The sequence below is a fragment of the Aotus nancymaae genome, unplaced genomic scaffold, assembly GCF_030222135.1.
Source record: "Aotus nancymaae isolate 86718 unplaced genomic scaffold, 86718_ANA_hifiasm-v0.15.2.pri h1tg000095l, whole genome shotgun sequence".
Lineage (NCBI taxonomy): Eukaryota > Metazoa > Chordata > Mammalia > Primates > Aotidae > Aotus > Aotus nancymaae.
The window spans coordinates 2,162,439-2,187,740 of record NW_026988510.1 but is presented as its reverse complement, the minus strand read 5'-3'; the positions used below and the strand labels follow the sequence as shown (position 1 = coordinate 2,187,740).

The 25,302-nt window shown below is 53.6% G+C and overlaps 1 protein-coding gene across 1 annotated transcript in view; it reads left to right on the top strand.

Annotated features, from left to right (window-relative positions):
• Window positions 1-5,106: 5,106 nt before the first annotated feature.
• BANP (BTG3 associated nuclear protein) overlaps window positions 5,107-25,302 on the top strand; it is a 143,188-nt gene continuing 122,992 nt past the window's right edge. The window contains exon 1 of the mRNA XM_064369916.1: window positions 5,107-5,511. Within this exon, the coding sequence (XP_064225986.1) occupies window positions 5,503-5,511 (9 nt within the window). The 5' untranslated portion in view covers window positions 5,107-5,502. The remainder of the gene's footprint in view (window positions 5,512-25,302) is intronic.

Here is a 25,302-nt window from a genome sequence, read left to right as displayed (position 1 = left end):
TGCGGCTTTCGGCCATTGCCCTGGTGGGGCCAAGAGTCTGCCTGCAATTGTTGTGAGTAACAGAAACCAAGTCTGGGTGATAAGGACCCTCCTTCCCACACAGTCATGTGTGGGAAGCCTGATTCACTCACTCACTCACTCACTCACTCATTGGCTTTGGCCTCCATTTCCTCATCTGTAAAGTAGGAAGGTTCTAGGATTCTATCATGCATGATAACACTCTGCTGAGCTGTTGCTGGCACAAGTGACGCCCTTAGAGCGGCCCTTCCATTGCTGCAGGCCAAGCCCCCACCCCAGGCCACGCCAGCCCCACATGAGAGGTGGTGTCTCCTGAGGACGCTCACCTGGGCAGCCAGTGACGCCCCACAGATTCCTGGGGCATGTCCTCTGCCATCCTCAGCCATCCTGCCCTCTCCAGCCTGCTCAGTTCCGGCTGACTGTGCTGCAGCATACCCGTGGGTGGGGGGCTCCCTGTCTTCCTCATCTCCTGCTGCCGCATGGCAGGACGATGCTGCTTTACTTACAAAATATCACCAGCCCCAGTGTGTTAGCCAGGGCAAGCCAGAGAGACAGAACCAATGGGGTAGACAGACATATGGATAGATTAGATAGAGAGAGAGAGAGAAAGAGAGAAAGAGGTGACAGATGATAGATAGATAGATAGATAGACAGATAGATATATGATAGATTAGCTAGAGATAGATAGGTAGATAGGTATACAGATGTCAGACTACAGATAGATGACAGGTAGTTAGGTAGATAGATGGTAGGTGATGAAAGATGATTGGTAGGTAGGTAGATGATAGCTAGGTGACGGATGATAGCTAGATGACGGATGATAGCTAGATGACGGATGATGGCTAGGTGACGGATGATGGCTAGGTGACGGATGATGGCTAGGTGACGGATGATAGCTAGGTGACGGATGATAGCTAGGTGACGGATGATAGCCAGGTGACGGATGATAGCCAGGTGACGGATGATGGCTAGGTGACGGATGATGGCCAGGTGACGGATGATAGCCAGGTGACGGATGATAGCCAGGTGACGGATGATGGCTAGGTGACGGATGGTAGCTAGGTGACGGATGATGGCTAGGTGACGGATGATGGCTAGGTGACGGATGATGGCTAGGTGACGGATGATGGCTAGGTGACGGATGATAGCTAGGTGATGGATGATAGCTAGATGATTAATAGATGATAGCTAGATGTTCGAGGCCAGCCTGGGCAATATAAGGACCTCTCATTCATTAAAAAAAAAAAAAAAAGATGGTAAATGAAGCGTATGGCAATATTGAGCAATGCCTTCCTCTACTTTGGCTTCCTGAGCAGCAAAATAAAAACTAAATCAAAACCATCAAAAACAAAAACGTGTAGTAGCTTATTCCTGTAATCCTAACTGTTTGGGAGGCTAAGGCAGGAGGGTCGCTTGAGTCCAGGAGCTCAAGACCAGCCTGGACAACATATTGAGACCTCTGACTCTACAAAAATAAAAATAATTCAGGCGGTCCTGGTGGTGCATGCGTGATCCCAGCTACTCTAGAGGCTCAGGTGGGAGGATTGCTTCAGCCTGAGAGGTAGAGGCTGCAGTGAGCTATGATTGCACCACTGCATTCCAGCCTGACGACAGAGCAAGACCCTGACTCAAACTCAACAAAACAGCACAACTCTAGCACAGGCACAATCACAGTTTTGATTGGCTTAATTCTGATCATGACCTAGTTAGCTGTGGCCTTCAATAAACCTCCCTGCAGCGCCGGACACCTGTAATACCAGCACTTTGAGAGGCTGAGACATGTGGATCACCTGAGGTCGAGGGTTCGAGACCAGCCTGACCAACGTGGAGAAATCCCGTCTCTACTAAAAATACAAAAATTAGCCGGGTGTGGTGGTGCATGCCTGTAATCACAACCCTTTGGGAGGCCGAGGTGAGAGGATCACTTGAGGTCAGGAGTTTGAGACAACTCTGGCCAACATGGGGAAACCTTGGCTCTACTAAAAATACAAAAATTAGCTGGGCGTGGTGGTGCACACCTGTAATCCCAGCTACTCGGGAGGCTGAGGCAGGAGAATCGCTTGAATTCGGGAGGTGAAGGTTGCAGTGAGCCGAGATCGTGCCATTGCACTCCAGCCTGGGTGACAAGAGCGAAACTCTGTCTCAAAAACAAAAACCAAACAGCAGACCTCACTGTAGCTTCTTGCATGGTCTCGCATGGATTCACCTTTGCCCACAAGTTCCTTCTCTTGTCCACTCACACCTGCTTGTGACGCTGAGCCCAGCACTGCACCAGGCCTGGAGAGGAGGAAAAGGCAGCTCCAGACACGGACTTGGAGAGGTTTTGAAATAACCTGAACATCATCCTCAGTTTATCTGCTTCCAAGCCAGATATTCAGGCATGCGTGCTGAGAATTCTTACACAGGCAAGTATTAATATTTGAATGCAGCCATGATGCAGGTGGAGGTGGAGACGGTGGGCATGTTTCCTGAGAACTTGTTCTGTCCCCGCTGCCTGGGGGAATATTCTGTGGCCAGCTCCTGCACGCTTTCCCTCCATGCCAGTGGACTCCACACTCCAACCAAGGCGTTCTGGATTCCAAGCCCAGCTTGTGCCTCTTTCCAGCCCTGCCACCTCGAGGGGCAATTTTTCTTTTCTTTTTTTTTTGAGACGGCGTTTCGCTCTTGTTACCCAGGCTAGAGTGCAATGGCACGATCTCGGCTCACCGCAACCTCCGCCTCCTGGGTTCAAGCGATTCTCCTGCCTCAGCCTCCCAAGTAGTTGGGATTACAGGCATGCGCCACGATACCCAGTTAATTTTGTATTTTTAGTTGAGATGGGGTTTCTCCATGTTGGTCTGGCTGGTCTCGAACTCCCAACCTCAGGTGATCCACCCGCCTCAGCCTCCCAAAGTGTTAGGATTACAGGTGTGAGCCACTGTGCTCGGCCAATTTTTCTAATCTTTTTGGATCTGGTCTTCATGTTTAAAAAAGACAGGCCCTAGCTACATACCAGCTACCAGGAAAAAAAAAAAAAGACAAGCCCCACCTTCCCGCCAGTACCTTCCTTAGCGCCGTCCTTCTGCGGCTCCTCCTTGGAGTGCTCGTAAGGTACTTTTGCTGTGAGGTAACCCAGCCGCCAGCCTCAGTGGAACCTCTGGGCCTCATTCTGGAGGAGACTTTGACTTGGTAAGGTTGCCTATGGTCGCACAGCCCGTGACTGCGCTGAGTCCTGTTTTAATATTGGCAAAAGGGAGTCAGGCAGGAAATTCAAGGTAAAACCTTTTCTTTTCCCAGTGAAAATAGCTCCCTTGCCCTGGGTTTGGGAGATCAAAGGCATTCTTGCTCATTGCAAATAATTAGGGAAACAGAGGCGGGTATAAAGAAGCAAATGAAAGGCAATGCAGTCCTGGTTAAACAGAGGGAGATAACCAGGAATGACATGTCCAGGAATTGCCCTATATTTTGGGATTTTTTTTCCTATGATTACCCACAAATGCACATTTGCACATTTATTCTACATAAAATATAACGTGTGCACATTCAATGCCATAATTTTTTTTTTTTTTTTTTCAGACGGAGTCTCACTTTGTCGCCCAGGCTGGAGTACAATGGCAAGATCTCAGCTCACTGCAATCTCTGCCTCCTGGGCTCAAGTGATTCTCCTGCGTCAGCCTCCCAAGTAGCTGGAATTACAGGAGAGCGCCACCATATCTAGGTAATTTTTGTATTTTTAGTAGAGACGGGTTTTCACCATGTTGGCTAGGCTGGTCTCGAACCGGTGACCTCCAGTGATCAGCCCGCCGTGCCTCCCAAAGTGCTAGGATTACCGGCGTGACCACGGCGCCCGGCCGCCATCACTTAGGTATGTGTTACATGTAGGAAATACGACCATAATCACTGCTGTGTGTGCTAACCCCCGCGCGCGTGCACTCAGGTCCCTCTGCACGGACAGTGGGGACCCCTGACCACTTATGTCTTTGGCAACCCGCCTCCGAGCGCTCCGGAACCTCAGGGCAGGACTCGTCGCAGCAGCAAGTAGGACCCGCTGGGGGCGCACAGCCCACCTGATTGATTGTAACTACAAGTCCCAGCAGCCACAGGTGCGGGGACTGGACGCCGCGACCGGAGTCCGTGGAGACTACAAGTCCCGGCAGGCAGGGTCCAGACGAAGGCACTACGAGTCCCCGAATGCATCGCTCCCAGCTTGCGCAGGGAACCCTGGGAGATGTAGTCGTTGAGGGAGCTAATGCCTAGTCATTCCATCTCAAAGAAGATGCAAATTATTCAGACAGTCCACTGAGGTGAGTTTTCTCAGGCAGGCCAGGCGCGTGGGAAAAAAAGCGGGGAAAAAAAAAGCCCTGGGAAGCCGGTACCGTCGCGGGAGAAGCCAGCCTGCGCATGCTCACCGGGAGGCCGAGCGGGAAAAGCGCGCGTAGCGGGCCTCGCCGCCCGCAAGCCCCGCCCCGGCTCCGCCCCCGGGCCCGCGCGCCCAGTGAGCCTGCGCGGAGGGCGGGGGCCGAGTGTCGCGGGGAGGGGCTCGCGGCGCCTGCGCAGAACGGCAGCTTCTCTCGCGAGGACGGACGCCATTATCGCATCTCCCCGACAAACACCACGAGAATTCCGCAGCCCACACGGTAATTGCAGCTCCCGCAGCCGGTCGCGCCTCCGCCTCCCCCTTCCCGCGGGGCGAGAGCGAGAGCGAGATCTCCCTCCTCCCTCCTCCTCCCGCCCGCCGGGCCGCCCCCGTCGCAGCCCCGCCGCCGCCAACTATCCGGGCCGGGCGAGCGCCCCCAGCTCCTCGCTCCCCGTGCCTGGCCGCGCCCCGGAAGAGGGGCTCCCGCTTCCTCGCTTCCGCACCCCCTGCCCCGCCGCGCCCCGGCGTCCGTTGGGCCGCGGCTCCCGTAGCCCGGCTCGGGGGCCTCGAGCTCCCGATCTCTGCCCTGGGGCTGCGGCGGGGAGACTGGAAAGGCCTAGAACCGCGCCCGCGTTCCTCGGGGGACCGAGGTCTCCCTAGGGGGTGGCTCCTGCCAGCCAGCCGTGAGCGACGGGCACCGTTTTTGTGCCTCCTCCGTGGCTGTGGACAGGAGCCCCCGTAGCCCAGGACTTGCACACGCAAGCCTCCTGCGAGACAGCGAAACGGGCGATCTCAGGGCTGCCGCAGAGCTCGGCGAGGACCCCAGCCCGTTCCCCCGGGGCCCCCTCCCCAGCACCTGTGTGCGAGTTCTGTGATGTAGCCCCTAAGACAGGTGGCCGTTTGTTTTTTGTTTTTCCCCAGGATGCAGAAAGTAGATGACATTCCGTCCCCACTGTGGGAGCATATTGGAGACAGTGCCTTGCTAGAGAGAACTGTTGTTTTTCCCTGATGACATGGTAGGGATTGTCTTGCTATTGGAGAAATACATCATCCCTGAAGAACTGTGAGCAGGTGCAGCGAGTGTGGGCTTTGAATGGTAGCGAGCTTGCACCCTCCCCGGGGAGGGCCCGGGCCGCACAGTTGTTGATATGGAACAGGTAATCGCTCTGTTCGGAGTTGCCTGTCTGCCCAGGAATGTACTCCAGGGCCTGATGGCGTTGGCGGAACTTGCACTGCAATAAATAACCGATAAGAGGAGGCGGTCTTAGGGTACACTTTTAGCTGGAAGTTCTTGGGGGACAGAAAAATAGCTTGGAGTAGTGAGCGGTTCTGAGGAAGATCAGGAAACATCAAATAAAAACTAGATCTGGTCATTTAACACGCAGCTCGCAAATACCCAGTGCTAGAAGAAAACACCAAAACGAGGTAAAATTCTGCATGTAGGTCCATTTCCCCTGCCTTGCAATTAAAATAAGAGTGTATTCTTGGGAAGCTGTAGCAAGTACTACTCGGCAGGGAGACCTCCACCCAGGCTGCGCTGAACCAGATAGGAGAGCATAGTGGGTCTGGCGGGGGCCAATAGCCTTCGGAGCTGAGCGCCTCAGGGGGCTGACAGCATTCCAGGCTGAAGGCCCCCAGCGGACTCTGAGCCGCTTATTAACAGGTGATTATTATTAATAAACATGTGTTCTGTATTTACTTATAACTCAAAAATATCCCAAGCAGGCAGTTGTTACCCGCTTACCACTAATTGCAAACTGAAAGGTCCCCTCCACAAGGGAGCCACAGGGCCAGGGCAAACAATGTTTCTCAGCAATGTTGGATTCTGTCGTCATTGGTTTTAATATTTTTGGTTTCTGGAGACAGGATATAACTGTCCGCGAGGCTGGAATGCAGTGTGGTGATCTTGGCTCACTGCAGTCTCAACCTCCCTGGCTCAAGTGATGCTCCCACCACAGCCTCCCGAGTAGCTGGGACCACAGGTGCCACCACACCTGACTAATTTTTGTATTTGTAGTATAGAGGGGGTTTCGCCTTGTTTCCCAGGCTGTGGCTTTAATCTTTTTAAAAAAAGAGCTTCAGGCTGTGGGGGCAGCTCAGCATCTTGGACCCTTCACCGTGACCGGGAGACAGAGGCTGCCCCGACTCCATAGATGAGGTGACCAGGCTGCAGACGCTGAGGGCATGTTCGCAGATGCACAGAGCCAGGGCTCCAGTTCAGTCTATCTAAGCCGATGTTCTTAAAAAACAAAGCCCATCCATTCAGTATTTTAATCAACATAATGTATACAACAGCAATGTCAGTGGAAGATTTACCATGAAAAGCAGTGATCCCCTGCCCCACCTCCCAGCCCCATTCTTCCAAGCGTGGTTTCTTGAGGTCATTCTCCATAGCTCTAAGTAAGCTGGTCTTTTTGTTTTTGAGATAGGATCTCCCTGTGTTCCACAGACTCTGCTCAGCTCCGGTGACCCTCAGCCTCTGCAGTAGCTGTTGCAGGCATGAGCTGCCGCACCTGTTACCCAGGCGTGGGCTTTAACCTGCCCTTTAAGCTGATACTTTTTTTTACTCAGCCTTGACTTTGTGTTATGATGGGTGACGGATCCCTTCTGTCACATGCCACCTCTTCCATCTCGTGTACCCTATTTTCAGGCTAGGGTCAGGTCCCCTCTTTCTTCAGCCTCTCAGCTTTTTCTAATCCTGATGGGTTGTTATTTAGCCTGCACACGAGCCAACCTGATAATTTCCCTTCTTCTATGGCTGGGTGTGTTCAGGACTCCGTGTTTTTGTGTCAGCTTTGTTCATTTCAACATGAACCTCTGCCAGGTGCTCTTCCTCCTTGTGGAGAACCTTTTCCCTCCCTGAATCCTTTCTGATCGTCTCTTTGGTGTTCATGGCGTTTTACCGTGTGCTGAAGTGTGTGGGTTCCTACTCCTGGTACTCGGATTCTGGTGGCCTGTCCTTCAGCTCTGGGAAGCTCCCTTGTCGCGTCTGAGAAGGTCCTCCTCTCCTGTTCTGCCCTTCTGTCTTAGGAGTTCCTGTTACTTTGTGATGGACATTCCAGATGGACCCCTGGAGTTGCGTCTTGACCCTTCCTTCTCTGCCTTGTTTATTCTCATTTCTGGGAGAGGGCTTTAATGCATCTTCTGATCCTGTGTGGAGTATGTATTTCCACAATCAAATTTTTCATTTCCAAGTGTGTATTTGTCTTGTCCTTCTTCATAGTAGCTTATTGTTCTACAAATGCCTCATCTCCGTGACTCTGAGGAAACTAATGAGGATTCTCTTCAGTTCTCCTTTGTTCTGACTTCTTGTTTCCTCTAATGTCACTTAAAAAAAGCGTTGGCTTCTTGCTTTGCATGGCAAGTCCTCCTCTGATACTGATAGTTACTGTTGTCTGAGGCAGGAGGAAGCTGGCGGAGAGCCCTGTGCAGTTCCCCTTGGGTGATTGGGAGCTTGTGATGGCGGGACCTGGAGTGCCAACTTGCAGATATTTTCTCTGGGCTGTTCCGCTTCTTTTTTTCTTTTTTTTTTTTTTTGAGACGGAGTCTCGCTCTGTCACCCAGGCTGGAGTGCAGTGGCATGATCTTGGCTCACTGCAACCTCTGCCCCCCAGGGTTCGAGCAATTGTCTTGCCTCAGCCTCCTGAGTATCTGGGATCACAGGCACGCACCACCACGCCTGGCTAATTTTTGTACTTTTAGTAGAGATGGGGTTTCACCACATTGGTCAGGCTGGTCTCGAACTCCTGACCTCGTGATCCGCCTGCCTTGGCCTCCCAAAGTGCTGGGATTACAGGCGTGAGCCAGCGCGCCTGGCTGCTGTTCCACTTCTTTAGAAGGGCCCTTTTGCTGGCCGGGGAGTTAGCGCTTCTGTGTAGGACCCACTTGGCAGGTGTGGGTGTGGCCTGCCGCAGGGCTCTGCGAGACCTGGAGCCCCATGCCTGTGCCCCTGCTTTCCCTTTGCCCTGATCCGGTGCTTTGCACGTGTCGGGCATTTGTGAGGCCCTCTCCTGCCTGTGTTCTTTCTTGTGGGTTTATACCACTCTATTAAAGATCATGTTAATGGAGCGAGTGGAGGTCACCGGTGTGACCAGTCACTCCCCTTGAGCAGGAATTGTGAAGTCTGTTATATTCACTCCACCTGCCTGCTTTCTTGTAGCCTTGGTAATTGCCCACGGTCAATGGGATGAGGTGCCAAGTGAGCTTTCCGCAGCCGCCTCTGAATTGCAGTGTGGGTGGGTGGCTCTGGCCCCGTGGCCTTGGGCCGCCAGCACACCTGGGCAAGACCCGGCAGACCCGTGTGGTAGCAGAGACCCCGGCTTGAGGCTCCTCACGGGGACAGTGTGCCACGGGCACCGCCTGCCTGGCTGGCTCCAGGGAGGGCCTGTAGTGAAGCCGTGGCGACCATACTGGGAGGATGCTCTGGGTGCACTGTAGCTAAGGGGCACTTGGAAGTTGTGCGTAGTGAGGTGAGTGCCGTCTGCCAGAGCGTTGCTAGCGGCCCGGCGGCCGGCAGCAGCCATCAGCATCGCTTGGGTGTTGGCGAGAAACAGACTTGAGGCCCCACCCAGGTTCTGATGCAGAATCAGGCTCTGTAGCTTGGTCAGCTTTTAGTTTTCAGGTAATTTTAGACTTTACAGAAAAGATGCAAAAGGGTATTTCCATGAGCCTCCCTGTTCTCTTCACCTGTTTCCCCTAACGCTAACGTCTTACATAACCAGCCATCCATATCAACGCCAGAAAGCTCAGGTCCGCGCAGCATTGCTGCCTTAATGACAGACCTTCCTCGAACCTCGGTTTTCCACCAGTGTCCTCTGGCTGTTTCCGGACCCCACCCCGGACCCTCGCTGCGTGTGCGTGGCCGCCACACCTCCTCAGTGTCCTTCTGTCTGTAATATTTACGCAGTCCCAAGGTATCTCCCCCAAGATCTTTATACATCACAAAAGGAAAAATAAAACAGTAGCCTCTCAGTGGAGAAACCCACAGCCACCACGTGAAGCCAGCCATCGGGGCAACACCATCAGCCAGAAGGTGTGCCGCCGAGGCCCAGTGAGACATGCCACCGCTCCAGCAGCATTGCCAGAAGTGCAGGATCCCTGTGAGAAAATGTTGCACCAGACTGAGGGGCGCTCACCAGGATACTGGCCAGTGCTTTTCAAAAGTGTCCAGTCGTGAGAAAATTTACCCAAATAGGGATGCTCACCGAACCCTGGCCGGCGCTGCTCCAGAGCGTCCAGGCCTTGAAAGACAGGGAGACCAGGTGAAGTGCGCACCGTGGTCCACACGGAAGGGCTTCGCCCAGCCTTGATGGAGGTGAGGAAGTGGGGGGTTGGGGGTGCAGGCGCAGGTGCTGGGCGGTGTGCCTTAGTGGGCTCTCAGACCCCTTAGGCTTGTTAGCGTCAGGGTTTGTGGTTATCCTCGTTGAATCTACAAATCCACACGACTTCAGTTACACAATTAAGTGAATTATGTGACGTGATGTTGCAAGGCTGACCTTAAAACGTCCGTGTAACTCATGGTACCAGTTTAGCCACTTGAATCTAGAGAAAGTTAACATTTCCTCGTTTTGAAGGAAAGACTTCTGGGGGAAAGTAAATTTGAGGGTCTCAACGAGAATGCCTCAGATGAAAGCTTTAGAAAGTCCTCCCTGTACCCAAGGTAGATAAACATCTGTGTTTTCGCATGGATGGTGGCGGTAAAAACGTGACGTCATGCTTGGTCCGCAGACGTGCCCTGAACCATCCGGAACTTTGGCGGCTGTGGGAAGGAGTTTCAGGAAGTTGAGGACACTATTGGGTGGAACCACGCTGTTGCCATTTGCTTTGAAAAAGCTACGCTTGTTTTGTGTGTGGGCTGCGCCTGGGGCCCCTGAGCCCCCGCAGGAGAGTGGGCTGAGCGATTGGGAGGCGGCCTTCCCAGCCTGCAGGGCCTCTCCCAGCTTTCCGCGTCGGCCCCGTGCAGCCAGTGGGCTCGCTTGGGACTCCCCCGTCTGTTGTACGAGACTCCACTCTGCCCGCCGCTTTGGAGGAGAGGATGCCTCCATCCTCAGGGAGGAGAGAAAACCCTCCCCCACCCTCTGTCTTGAGCCCCGTGGACAGGATGCAGTGCGTCCCAGAAGCCCCTGTCAGGGTGCCGTGACTCTCAGAGAGATGAGCACCCCAGGGCCTCTATGGCGGGAGCCTAGAGTGTTCTTTGGTTGAAATGTGTGGGAAGTGTTGACTCGTGAGCTGCCAGCAGATGGTGTGCTGAGATACCATGCAGGCACGTGAACTTGATTCCTATTGTGAACGAACCCTCTGCACCTTTCACATCCGTAGTCAGGGCCATCCGACTGGATTAAACGTTTGGGACCGTCAGCTTCCATGGCAGAGCGGATAGCACGACTCGCTGCTTCCCTTGAGGAGTGTCTCGGAAAGGGGTCGGTGGTGGCGGTGGGGGATGGCGTGGAACCCCCGGTGTCCAGCTTACAGCACGGGAGCTGTGGAAGGAGGAATCCAATGGAGGTGGCCAAGGAGGTGGCAGGCTGAGAGCAGGCTGCAGTTATACCTGGGTTCAGGGGGCAGGAGGGGGCAGGTGTGGGCATCGGCTGTGGTCCCCTCCGCTCTGCCCGGCCGTGATCCTCTGTGGACCAGGTGGGCTGGTGTGGAGTCCTGTCAGGAGGCCTGGGTGGTTCTGAGCCAAGCCCACAGAGGCCGGCAGCAGGCCTGCGCGGACAAACCTTCCGTAGTAACCGTTCACCTTCCGTTTTTAGAGCACGCAGCTGTGGCCTGGAGTGACTTGCCTTTTCCCTAGAGATGGAAAGTCATCAAATATCTTGAAGGAAAGCTTAATCGTTCTGAAACTAGACACACGTTTGGATGGAACGAGGAGGGAGGGTTTGGTGTGTGTGCGGTTGGCCTTTCCTCGCTGGTGTGAACGTGCTTCCCTTGAATGTGGCAAACACCTTCACCTTACCAGATGACACAGGCAGGGAGACTGGGCCGTGGTCTCTGCTGCTGCCGTGGCACACCGCAAGCTCCATGGGGGGTAGGTAGCCAGGAGTACCACCACTGCCAGCCTGCGTTTTGTGCCAGAATGCTTCCCTGAGATTCAGGAAGTTCACACCCTACGTGTTTGTAGGCTGAATCTGACAGAGAGGCTGGGGGCCCTGCTCACGCGCTGACGGTTGTGGCTGTCAGTGGGCGAACACAGTTTGCAGTAATTGGTCTGTTGTCTTCTAATTTTTGGTTAGCCCCTTCGTTGTGTGGTGTAGGTCATGTTAGGTGGTGGTCGTTGGTCATTTGTGCCAGGCGCCTTCATGTTCTTGAACTCTTGAGTCTTTAGAAACTGGCACTGGTCTTACTTCGAGTGCATTATTTTTCAAAATTGGGGTATGAACCCAAATCAATTGAGTGGGGCATGGCTAGCATTAAGAATACTGGATACAAAGGAGCGCCTTGGATAAGCAGGAGCGTGCCTTGGAGTGGCCGAGGGTAGGTTTCGACTCATGACGCTTTGGTGATCCAGACGAGTGTATGAGCAACTTCTCGGAGGCCCCAGTCCAGAGTGTGTGGAAACCACTCTTCTGTGATGTGTGTCTACTAGCCGATGGTTATGCACAGCCCTTGATGGTATTTGGGTAACTCTGGATGTGGTGTGTAAAGCATTTTTTAAAGACCATTCACCAGGCCAGGCATGGTGGCTCCTGCCTGTAATTGCAGCGCTTTGGAAAGTTGAAGCTGGAGGATCATTTGAGCCCAGGAATTGGAGGCTGCAGGGCTGCAGTGAGGCATGATTGCAGCACGGTACTCCAGCCTGGGCAGCAGAGCGAGACCCTGTCTCAGGAAAAAACAAAAAAAACCTTCCCCTTAAGCCACTTGTTTAGGGGTTGCTATAGTTTAGCATGTGGTCTCTGATCCAAGTTGTTTATAATTTCTGTGGAGGTGAGACTAAAAGCCTCGCGGTAGAAAACACCCCAGCTAGCTCAGGGCTGCAGACTCGCGGCCAAGCCTGTTTGCAAAGAGACAGGCCCAGAATGATTGCAGGCTTCGGGATCTGTCCTTTGCAGAGAGAGAGAATTCTCATGGGGGCGGGAGTAAGGGGAGCAGAGGCTCCTGGGAGGGACCTCAGCCTGATGTCAGTGCACCGGGGCCTGGATGGTGGCACCACGCATGGGCGCGGGAGTGAGGGGAGCAGAGGCTCCTGGGAGGGACCTCAGCCTGATGTCAGCGCACCGGGGCCTGGATGGTGGCACCACGCATGGGCGCGGGAGTGAGGGGAGCAGAGGCTCCTGGGAGGGACCTCAGCATGATGTCAGCGCACCGGGGCCTGGATGGTGGCACCACGCATGGGCGCGGGAGTAAGGGGAGCAGAGGCTTCTGGGAGGGACCTCAGCATGATGTCAGTGCACCAGGGTCTGGATGGTGGCACCACACATGGGCGCGGGAGTGAAGGGAGCAGAGGCTCCTGGGAGGGACCTCAGCATGATGTCAGCGCACCGGGGCCTGGATGGTGGCACCACGCATGGGCGCGGGAGTGAGGGGAGCAGAGGCTTCTGGGAGGGACCTCAGCATGATGTCAGCGCACCGGGGCCTGGATGGTGGCACCACGCATGGGCGCGGGAGTGAGGGGAGCAGAGGCTTCTGGGAGGGACCTCAGCCTGATGTCAGCACACCGGGGCCTGGATGGTGGCACCACGCATGGGCGCGGGAGTGAAGGGAGCAGAGGCTCCTGGGAGGGACCTCAGCATGATGTCAGCGCACCGGGTCCTGGATGGTGGCACCACGCATGGGCACGGGAGTGAGGGGAGCAGAGGCTTCTGGGAGGGACCTCAGCATGATGTCAGCGCACCAGGGCCTGGATGGTGGCACCACGCATGGGGGCGGGAGTGAAGGGAGCAGAGGCTCCTGGGAGGGACCTCAGCATGATGTCAGCACACCGGGGCCTGGATGGTGGCACCACGCATGGGCACGGGAGTGAGGGGAGCAGAGGCTTCTGGGAGGGACCTCAGCATGATGTCAGCGCACCGGGGCCTGGATGGTGGCACCACGCATGGGCGCGGGAGTGAGGGGAGCAGAGGCTCCTGGGAGGGACCTCAGCATGATGTCAGCACACCGGGGCCTGGATGGTGGCACCACGCATGGGCGCAGGAGTGAGGGGAGCAGAGGCTTCTGGGAGGGACCTCAGCATGATGTCAGCACACCGGGGCCTGGATGGTGGCACCACGCATGGGCGCGGGAGTGAGGGGAGCAGAGGCTCCTGGGAGGGACCTCAGCATGATGTCAGCACACCGGGGCCTGGATGGTGGCACCACGCATGGGGGCGGGAGTGAGGGGAGCAGAGGCTCCTGGGAGGGACCTCAGCCTGATGTCAGCACACCGGGGCCTGGATGGTGGCACCACGCATGGGCGCGGGAGTGAGGGGAGCAGAGGCTCCTGGGAGGGACCTCAGCATGATGTCAGCGCACCGGGGCCTGGATGGTGGCACCACGCATGGGCGCGGGAGTGAGGGGAGCAGAGGCTCCTGGGAGGGACCTCAGCATGATGTCAGCGCACCGGGGCCTGGATGGTGGCACCACGCATGGGGGCGGGAGTGAGGGGAGCAGAGGCTCCTGGGAGGGACCTCAGCATGATGTCAGCGCACCGGGGCCTCGATGGTGGCACCACTCATGGGCACCACGCATGGGTGCGGGAGTGAGGGGAGCAGAGGCTCCTGGGAAGGACCTCAGCATGATGTCAGCACACGGGCCTGGATGGTGGCACCACACATGGGCGCGGGAGTGAGGGGAGCAGAGGCTCCTGGAAGGGACCTCAGCATGATGTCAGCACACCGGGGCCTGGATGGTGGCACCACGCATGGGCACAGGAGTGAGGGGAGCAGAGGCTTCTGGGAGGGACCTCAGCATGATGTCAGCACACCGGGGCCTGGATGGTGGCACCACGCATGGGCGCGGGAGTGAGGGGAGCAGAGGCTCCTGGGCGGGACCTCAGCATGATGTCAGCACACCGGGGCCTGGATGGTGGCACCACGCATGGGCACAGGAGTGAGGGGAGCAGAGGCTTCTGGGAGGGACCTCAGCATGATGTCAGCACACCGGGGCCTGGATGGTGGCACCACGCATGGGCGCAGGAGTGAGGGGAGCAGAGGCTCCTGGGAGGGACCTCAGCATGATGTCAGCACACCGGGGCCTGGATGGTGGCACCACGCATGGGGGCGGGAGTGAGGGGAGCAGAGGCTCCTGGGAGGGACCTCAGCCTGATGTCAGCACACCGGGGCCTGGATGGTGGCACCACGCATGGGCGCGGGAGTGAGGGGAGCAGAGGCTCCTGGGAGGGACCTCAGCATGATGTCAGCGCACCGGGGCCTGGATGGTGGCACCACGCATGGGCGCGGGAGTGAGGGGAGCAGAGGCTCCTGGGAGGGACCTCAGCATGATGTCAGCGCACCGGGGCCTGGATGGTGGCACCACGCATGGGGGCGGGAGTGAGGGGAGCAGAGGCTCCTGGGAGGGACCTCAGCATGATGTCAGCGCACCGGGGCCTCGATGGTGGCACCACTCATGGGCACCACGCATGGGTGCGGGAGTGAGGGGAGCAGAGGCTCCTGGGAAGGACCTCAGCATGATGTCAGCACACGGGCCTGGATGGTGGCACCACACATGGGCGCGGGAGTGAGGGGAGCAGAGGCTCCTGGAAGGGACCTCAGCATGATGTCAGCGCACCGGGGCCTGAATGGTGGCACCACGCATGCCCACGATGGTGGAGATCTTTGTGGAGTTCACTGATGGATCCCAAAGGCCCAGGATGGGATGGCATGCTTTCCTGCGAAGGGTCAGGAAGAATGTTAAGTGTTTTTGGCTGTGTGGGGCATATGATGTCGCATGTCACTGTGAAGCCACTGGACTCTGCTATTGTATTGATAAGCAGGCATCTTATTTGTGGACACTGATAATTGAGTTGTATGTAATTTTCTCATGAAATATATACATATATATATTTATACACATATATGTATTTTTGTTATTTCTCTGTTTAAAAATGTAGAACCCATTCCTGGTTCATAGGCTGCGTAGAAGCAGGTAGAGACCTGGACTGGGCCGTGGGCCCTCGCGTGCCGCCCCCTGACCTAGAGTGTGTTTGCCCTGGGAAGGAATAAGACGAGGTTGTGTAGCGAAGCAGTGGCTGGATGGGGAGAGGCCGGGGCCGTGCAGAGGAGCTGAGGCACGAGCCTGTCCTCGAGGGAGGCGGTTCACCAGGCTTGGTACTAGCAGGCCGTCTGGGTAGGAGGCCCGTGGAGGAGCAGTGCTGCTCAGCCACAGGAGGGCTTGGTGCGCATGGGCTTCCTGCTGCAGCCCGTGTGGTTTTGGGAGGGACGCATGGAGTGTCGGGGGACGAAGGAGATGGCCAGGTCAGAGTGTGTTTGGCAGAGGGGTGATGCCGCCCTTCAGAGTGATGATCGCCAGGGGACTCTGTAAGAGGCAAGGTCCTGGGTGAGGGGATATGGAAGGTGAAAGCAGGGTGATGATGGCGGGGCTGCAGGGAGGTGGGCGGGACTCCTGGTGGTTCTTGGGGAGAAGGGTAACAGGGAAGTGAGGTGGGTTCAGCTGTGGAAGTGCTGGGATGGCTGTTCCAAGTGACCATGGCCTAGACGGGTTGAAACCCTGGACTGAAGAAAGTGCCAGTGAGAGGCCAAGGCAGGAGGTAGAGACCTGGGGGTGACAAGTGTTCCCTGCATCTCCTACCCCTGCCCTGGGAGATGGTCCCTAGGGGCACCTTCGCTGGGGGCTGGCCCTCATACACACCAACTGAACCCCTTGCGCACCTTCTGGGGGCTTCTGGAGCAGAGAAGTGGCCTCGAGACAGTGAGGAAGGCCATAGGAAGGGGAGATGCAAAACAGCGGCTGAACGCAGGTGCCGACGCAGCCAGGAGATGGCTTGTGGGGCTTTTGTCTGACACCTGGGGGGTGAATTTCAGTCTGGCGGTGGATTTGGAACTCCATGGTTTGCTTGGGATTCAGCAGCAAGTGGGAAGAGACCGGGTTTGAGGATGGGCTTGGGCAAGGGTTTCACGTGCTGGAAGAGTTTGCCAGGCAAGGATTTGGTTGTAGCAGGTGGGTCACATGGTGTATTGGGAGGGTTTTGTTTTTTTAGCCTAAAGATATACTTATTTGCGAACTTTTTATTTTGGGACAGTTTGAGATTTATACGTATGTGGCAGAGGTGGTACATGGACTGCCCTGGGCCCAGTGTGCAGTTTCTCCGTTGTTAACGACACTCACAACTGCAGTTCACGGCACAGTGTTTGATATGCCCCAGCCGACTCAGCAGCGTGAGCTGTTTGATGAAACCAGTGATTCTGCTCTGATGAAACAAAGTCCATGGAAAGCACTTTTGTTGCATTTCCAAGTTGGGTGATGAGGGATTATCTGAGTTGCTGGTTGAACTAGCTGCTTTTTTCATGTAATGCTTTAAAAGAATAATTGACGATTATTGACATATCTTACTAAATGAATGAAGTTGGCCTGTCGCTTCAAAGAAGTCAACTAACAGTGTTTGTTGCCAGTGATAAAATTTGAGCTGTCAAGTGAAGTTGGAATTGTGGAAAGCTCATCTGCCACCGTGAGCCTGAGAGCTCCCAGTAAAGTGGTGCCAGTGCTAATACTGATGAACCGTATGCTTTTGATGTTACAGAGTGAACAGCATTTGGGAGAGCTGCATAACCCAGTGAACCAATATTTTCCCGATGATTGATGCCGGATGATGCCTGGGTGAAAGATCCATTTAAAGTACAAGTCAAGCCAGTGGATTTTAAAGCCATAAAGTACAAAAGGCTCATGAATACGCTTCAGATTCCACATTGCAAACAGCCTTTAAGGAAAAACAAAACACGTGTTGAATTTTGGTGAGGCTGTTCAAATAGTTTTCCCTGGAGAGGCTGTTCAAATAGTTTTCCCTTGTCTAACTCCATCTCCTTGTGAGGCTTTATTTTGGTTTCTTTTTTATACTTTTTGTAGAGGCAGGGTTTGGCCACGTGGTCCAGGCTGGACTCGAACTCCTAGACTCACACCATCTGCCCCCTGGACCTCCCAGAGTGTGGGGATTACAGGCGTGAGCCACCGAGCCCGTCGAGGCTGCATTTTGTCACATGCGTCGGCAGCAGACCGCAGGTGGAAGCAGATAGGAAACTCTAGTTGCTTTCAGTTAAGGGCATTGGAGATTCAGATGTAAAACTGTGTCCCTCCTCTCACTAAGGGGTTGCTGTGTTCTTTGGAAGCTATAGTTATTTTTCATAAAACATGTTTTGTATGTACTATGATTTGAATGTTTGTCGCCTTTGAAACTCGTGTTGAAAATTAATCCCCAGTGTCACAGTATTAAGAGGTGATTGGATAACGAGGCTCAGCCCTCAGGAATGCGTTACTGCATTCATAGATTAATGGCTTCTCCTGGGGGCGGTTACTGAGAGTGGGTCTGTTAGAAAAGCCAGTTTGGCTGTCTCTCCTATCCCCACGGCAGGAAGGCCCTCCCCAGATGGGGACCCTGGACCCTGGACTTCCCAGCCTCCTGAACTGTAAGAAATACATTTCTTTATGTAATGAATTACCAGTCTCAGATACTCAGTTATAGCAGCAGAAAATGGACTAAGACAATGTTAATATGTAATATGTTGATTTATATGATTTTTAAATGAATTAAACTTTTTGTTCTGATTTCAAATGTGGTAAATATTGATAGGTATAATCTTTACAAGTGCAAGGACCCTCAGTGACTTTACGATGGTGAAGAGGGCCCTGAGGCCGGAACGTCGGAACTGCTGCCTGAGAGCCTATGCGCTTCTTGAAATGTGTCCCTAGAAATGATGGGTGATGCCGTGCGCAGGTGAAATGATGCATGCGCATGCGCTCGGGGTTGGAGTCTGACTCACTCACATATTTGAATTTTCCCCCCTTTCCCTGCAAATACACATTCGGGGGCTGTCTTAAAGAAAAAGCAGTGTTAGGCTGGGCGTAATCTTAAGGGAGGCCAAGGCAGGTGAATCATGAGGTCAGGAGTTCAAGACCAGCCCGGCCAAGATGGTGAAACCCCGTCTCTACTAGAAATACAAAAATTAGCTGGGCATGGTGGCACATGCCTGTAATCCCAGCTACTTGGGAGGCTGAGAGAATGGCTTGAACCTGGGAGGTGGAGGTTGTAGTGAGCCGAGATTGCACCTGGGCGGCAGAGCTAGACTGTCTCAAAAAAGAAGAAGAAAAAGCAGTGTTGCCTGAATGCCCCCAAGCCTAAGTGGAAGCCCTCGGGAGAAACATCCTTGCGTCTGATTCCCCGCCCTGTCTCATGTCTGATCTGCCGTTTATAGCCTTCTTTCCCAGTGTTTCCCACTCCTCCTTTCACATTCCACTTCAGACTGATCTAGAGGAAAGAAAGTAAGCTGAGACTTTTCCACATCTCAGTTTAATAAAAATTGACTTCTTCGTGTCAGCTGATTCTGTCTTTCTCATTATTTCTTTGTTTCTAGACTTACATCCCCAAAGGATTTGACTAAGTGGAATGATTAATTTCTTGGCAGCCTCCTTGTTTCTGGAGGTTTACTACCTAGTCTCTTCCTTAAATGGGAGTTCCTGTCCTAATTTTTATGGCGTTGTGGACCTGCCATTTCCAACTCAGGTGGCCTGGGAGTCTCCACATGGAAGCCATCCGAGGAGAAGGGCAGTAGCGCGAGCTGGGGATGGGCCGGGAGCTTGGTGGCCGTGGTCCTTCCTTGTCACTTGACTGTCCCAAGCGCCTTTGTACGATCGCACGCACGGTGCCTTGTGCTTAGGATCGCGTGCTGCTCGTGCCTGTAGTTCACTCAGTTGCTGAGTGCAGCGCGGGCCAGGCCCTGTGCTCACTTGGTCCCACCAGGGAATGCGCTCAGGTCCTATTGTTGTCGTCGGTAAAGCGAGGTGGGCCCTTCAAGATACGTAAGGAATAGCTGTGGCTGTGGAATGCATCTTTTCAGACCCGCCCCTCTGCGCGGATCTGATGACCGGTAGGTGCTGTGATTCACGGCGTGTCAGATCCCCGCCGGGAGGTGACGCTTCTGGGCTGCATTGTTCCACTTCCTGTGGAAATAGCCACGTCCGAGTCAGATGCAGCATTAGGGCTTTTCTTGAGGGCTGATAGAAGAAACAGCTCTATGAAGAATGTCTGCCCTAAAAATACTGATGGGAAAAAAGTCCGTTCCGTCGCAACACCCCCAGTGAAACATGCGTGTGATGTGGCTTCCGTAGTGGCGGCGAAGATCAGGTCCCGGTGTTGAGGGAAACCCGAGTGTTGAGCGCAGGGAGTCTCGCTTTGCTTTTCTTGCTACTTTTTTCCTGTGATGAGTACGGATAACCTATAGCGTTTTGTTTTTTAACTTCTACTGTTAAAGCTAAGTTTTACGCCCAGTTACAGTGGGTTTCCTTTTAATGGCCTTTTTTTTCTCTTTTAGTGGGTTTGTGCTTTTGTTTTATGGGTGTCCAAAAATTTTTGGAGTAGTAACAGCAAAATGAAGTGGCTTCACCGTTGTCTGTTTCACCTGATGCCCAGCTGCTGTTAGCCTTTGCTGACGGTTGACGGGCGCCGTTCCTCAGCCGTGTCGTTCACACTGATTCCACATTCATCAACTCAGTAGTTAGATTTGTGACTTAGTCATAGCACAGTCCTTACTGAAATCAGGACATAGGCACAACACACTTTGAAGATCTTAATTCATGGTCTTCAAATAGAATTTCTGACGTTCATCATTGCGCTTCGGGGAATGACGTCAGTGGTGGGTTCTCACTGGATTCGTCACAGGCGTATTCACTGGGCGTGGTGTGGGCCAGGCCCTGTGCCTGGCCGTGAGCACCACGATGCTGATTCCTGCCCTTGTGGAGCTCACCTTCTAGCAGGTGACACTAAGCAAGAGAACACTTTAAGATGTGTGGTAGCTGAGACAGTACAGCGGGAGAGAGTGTCGTGCGGCTCAACGCCGAGGTGTCCAGGAGGCGTGCAGGGGTGGCCAGCCCCGCGGCAGTGTTCTGAGCTGGGTGTGTCCCTGGGGAGCTCGGGGAGGCCTGAATGGAGAGGTGAGTGAGCGGGCAGGGAGGAGAGCCCAAGGGGCTGCGGAGGTCCCATGAGATGGGGAACCCCAGGAGGGCTTGGAGCAGATGAAGGGCACTGCCTGACACATGTTTTTATGTGACCCCTTGAGCGCCCTTGTTCGGGATCACAGCAGAGGTGCAGGTGACAGACTGCCACATGTGAGCCAGGTCTGAGGGGCTGGCCTGGGTCCAGGCTGGGAGTGCTGGGCTGGGGAGACGAGGCCAGGTCGGGGCGAGGGACGGGAGAACCCAGGAGGATGGAGGTTTTGGCCGGAGCGGGAGAAGTAGGTTGCTTTGGGGTGGGTGCCAGGAACTCAGTTTGGACATATTAGAATCGAGTGACCCCCTGGGGTGGAGATGTATCTGCAGCCACAGGCTGATGAGCCTCCAGGTTAGTGCCAACTGAGCAGAGGTCCCAGGGCCTTGCCCAGGGCATCATCAAGTCAGGAAGTGAATGTGGGACGAGCAGAGAGACAGAGGAGCAGGGGCCAGGCAGGGAGGACAGCTTGGGGAGGAGCTGGAACGAGGGTCAGGCCCTGTGGTGGGGAGAGTGCGGGCAGTGTCTGGGCTGGAGCTGAGTGACAACTCAATGGGTGGGATCTGGAAGGGACATGAGCACAGAAAATGGAGATCACCAGTACAGGCGGAACTTCTGAGGAATTTTACCTGAAAGGGAACAGAGAAATGGGGCTGGGGCTGGAGGGGCAGGTGGGAAGGCGGCGGCAGCGTGGGGGAAGGGTGCGTGAGGGTGATGCTGAGGGCTGCGGTGGAGTGCTGACGACATGCTCTGCCCCTGGCCTGAGGAGTGTAGGCCCAGGAGCAGGGGAGAGGTCACAGGGCAGGGCGGGGTGGGGCGGGGCACTTGGCATCAGGTGCACCTGAGGTTGCTTAGAAGTAGATTCTCTCCATCCCTGCCCCGATGTGTGGGTCCCCATGTCTTGGTGGCTGAGAGGTGGATTTAAGGCAGGGCTAAAGATGGTTCTGTAAAGTTTATCAAGATTTGATGTAGTTGGCGTCGCCTGTAGACTCATTACCTTGTTTTAGAAACAGTTTCATGGTAATAAATAAATAATGCTTGCATATGGAAAGCCAGCGGTCCAGGAGGGCGGAGTGCACCAGAGAGTGGGGGGCGTGGTTGGAGCGTCCCTTCGCTGGGCAGCCTGAGGTTTGCCGTTTATCATTCCTGACTGTCTTGTACGCACTTGCACACGTGGACAGGTGACCACACACGGACACCATGTCTAGGGCACAGAATTGGGGTCATTGTCCGTACCGCTGTATTCCTTTCTGTCACTGTCATAAGCTGGAGATCTTTCCGTTTTCGTTCACGTAGTTAGATCAGTCTCATCCGTAGGAATGACTGTAGTGTCCGACAGTCTGGATGTGTGTGAATTCTTCAGCACTCCCGTTGTATGGAGCATTGAGGGTGTCGCTCTGGGCTGTCCGCTCTGTTTTTCCGCGTGCACCCTGAGCCCTGCACCTCTTGGGGGACTCGGTAGGGTTGTGAGTAGTTGCCACGGTAGGAGACTTGCTTGAGCATTCGTCTCAGTCCAGCTGTTTTATTACAGTACACTGGACTAGCCCCAGGACTTCTGAGAAATGGCAAATTTAATTTGCCAAAATAGCAACCGCAGGCGTTGCTCTCTTCCAGTTTTCTTGGGCTTGTTGCCTCCTTTTTTTCTATTGAAATCTTTACTGTTAGCAGAATTTTAAATGACTCTCAATCCTGGCAACAGAGGCGTTTTGAGTAAACAACTCCAGTAATGTGTGGTGTCCTCATTTGGAAGAGGTTAGGATTCAGGATTTTATGGTGAGTTCAGAGTATTTTCTTAAGCCACTTGCAGAGCTTTTAGAAACCGGGAAAAAGCTTGAATTGGGCATTTAAACCTATTTCCTCTAGCTCCTTAAGAGAGGCAGGAATTTAACCTGGATTCCCTGGACTCAGGGCCGTGTGTGGAAGGGCTCAGGGCATGTCCTTGGGTTTAGTCTGGCCGCACGTGGTGGGCTCTAGAATACCCTGTTTTGAACCAGGTGGTTGGTTAGGTTATTTTCCTTTGCTTTGAGGAAGTCTGAGGCAGGCAGCCTGGGCCTGTATGGCAGCTCCCTAGACCGGAGGGGCCTGGGTTCCTTCCTCCCAGGGCTTTGCTCCACCTCGCCAGCTCCTTCCACGCCTGCAACCGTGGGGACGAGGTGCACGGAAGAAGGGACAAGGCCACAGGCTAGCGCCCCTGAGGGGGGTTTCCCCAGGGGCTGCCATATGCCACTTCCAGGCTTGTATCGTAGACTGCTGTGGGACAGGCTGAAAGGGGAGTCCGTATCCGGCAGCACCGCGCCCCTAGGATCAGGGGCTTTTCCATGAGCTCTGGAGAGAGCAGGTGCTGGCACCAGCAGCCAGCAGTCTCTGGGATTAGGGGAGTCTCGGAAACTTTGCAAAGTTTTGTCGTCTGTACTTTTTCCTGGAAAAGGTTCTTTTTTTTTTTTTTTTTTTTGTATTTTTAGTAGAGATGAGGTTTCCCCATATTGGCCAGGCTGGTCTCCAACTCCTGACCTCAGGTGATCCGCCCACCTCCGCCTCCCAATGTGCTGGGAATACAGATGTGAGCCACCGTGCTTGGCCGGCAATAATAATTTAATTGTACATTTTATTTTATTGTTTTTTGGTTTTTGTTTTGTTCTGTTCTGAGACAGATCTCGCTGTGTCACCCAGGCTGGAGTGCAGTGGCATGATCTCAGCTCACTGCAGCCTCCGCCTCCCCTGTTCAAGCAATTCTCCTGCCTCACTGATGCCCGCCACTACGCCCGGCTAATTTGTTTTGTATTTTTAATAGAGATAGGGGTTCAACATGTTGGTCAGGCTGGTCTCGAACCCCTCACCTCAGGTGATCTGCCCACCTTGGCCTCCCGAAGTGCTGGGATTATAGTCATGAGCAACACTGTGCCTGGCCAGAAAAGGTTCTGTAGTTTTTTTGCTTTTTTTTTTTTAAGGTTCTGAAAGGAATCTGTGACCACAAAATGTTTTAAATGTACCAGTGCCAAGGTTTGTTGGGTGGTTTTTAACTGAGGGCTACTGGTTTCATTAAGAAGTTTAGTTGACTGGGCACGGTGGCTTACAGCTGTAATCCCACTACTTTGGGAGGCCAAGGTGGGCGGATTACGAGTTCAAGACCTGAAGTCAGAAGTTGGAGACCAACCTGACCAACATGAAGAAACCCCATCTCTACTAAATATACAAAATTAGCTGGGGGTGGTGGTGTATGCCTGTAATCCCAGCTACTCAGGAGGCTGAGACAGGAGAATCGCTTGAACTGGGGAGGTGGAGGCTGCAGTGAGCAGAGATCGTGCCATTGCACTCCAGCCTGGGCAGCAAGAGGGAAACTCCATCTCAAAAAAAAAAAAATTGGTTTATCCCTTTAATAATATTTGCTTCTGGTTCTTTTTTTTTTTCTCCTCCTCCTCCTCCTGCTTCTGGTTCTTAACTTGGAAAAAAGAAGGCTGCATTGATGACATGTAGCTTTGATCTTGAAGCTGAGTACCGGCAACTCCGCGCTGAAAGATCCTCTTAGAGGACGCAGGTTGAGCGTCACCGCGTGTTTGATAATGGTAGTTGGGCCTGACAGGGACCCCTCAGTCAGGCCATGTGGCTTCTGCTTCCTTGGAGTGGCTGCGAAGGCTGAGCGAGATTCCAGTCTTGATCCTAGCATCAGCGTTTGAAGGACATTAGCGTCCATGGTTGAAGTTGGAATGGATACTCACCCCACAGTTTAGATCTGCGTATTTTCTTGACTGATGATTTTTAAAAAGTATACTTAGGCGATAAATGCAGATGATAAAAATGGAAATATTATTAAAGGATGAAAAGTGAAAAATAATTTCCTTTTCACCCATGCCTCAGGGATGCTGTCGGTCTTTTATATCTTAACCTGGAAATATTCTGTGCGTATTTCACGTTTCTTAAAAATGAAACGTGTCGTCCACACCGCCCTGCCCCGTTGATAGGCACGGGATTCTGCAGCTTGGGAACTGTTTCTCAGGGGTTCTTGTTGGCTCCTGAAGCCGCATGGCGTTCCATCCATAACCGCGCAATGCCGACATCCATGCTTTTGCTGCTAAAAACGATGCTTTAAGTCGTTTTGTGATGGGTTTTGTGTGTGTGGTGTATGTATGTCCTGGCTGAATGCTGTGTGGTGCACGGCCAGCTTAAGGGCTCTGACCCTTTAGCATTTTGAGTGCTGTTGCTCTTCAGAGAGGTTGTCCCCATTTATACCCCCACCAAAAGTGCAGCAACCGTGTTTTCTCATATATTCTGACTAAGTAAAGTGTATCATACTTTGTGATTTTGGCAATCTGATTGGTGGGAAATAGTATCTTGTTTAAATTTGTTTTAAAAATTACACAAGACGACCAGGTGAGGTGGCTCATGCCTGTAATCTCAGCACTTTGGGAGGCCGAGGCAGGTGGATCATGAGGTCAGGAGTTCGAGACCAGCCTGGCTGACATGGCAAAACCTTGACTCTACTAAAAATACAAAAATTAGCTGGTTGTGGTGGTGCATGCTCGTAATCCCAGCTACTCAGGAGGCTGAGGCAGGAGAATCACTTGAACTCGGGAGGTGGAGGTTGCAGTGAGCCGACATTGCACCACTGCACTCCATCCAGCCTGGGCGACAGAGTGAGACTCCATCTCAAAAAAATAAAATAGATAAATAAATAAGAGATTGAATATCTTTTCATAATTTCTTTTTCTGTGAATTCATTTTCATTTTCTTTTGCTCATTTTTTATTAGGTTGATTGATCTTCTATTGCTGTGAAAGAAATAATTTAGCTTTTTGGCTTATGTATAGCAAGTATCTTTTTCCCAATTTG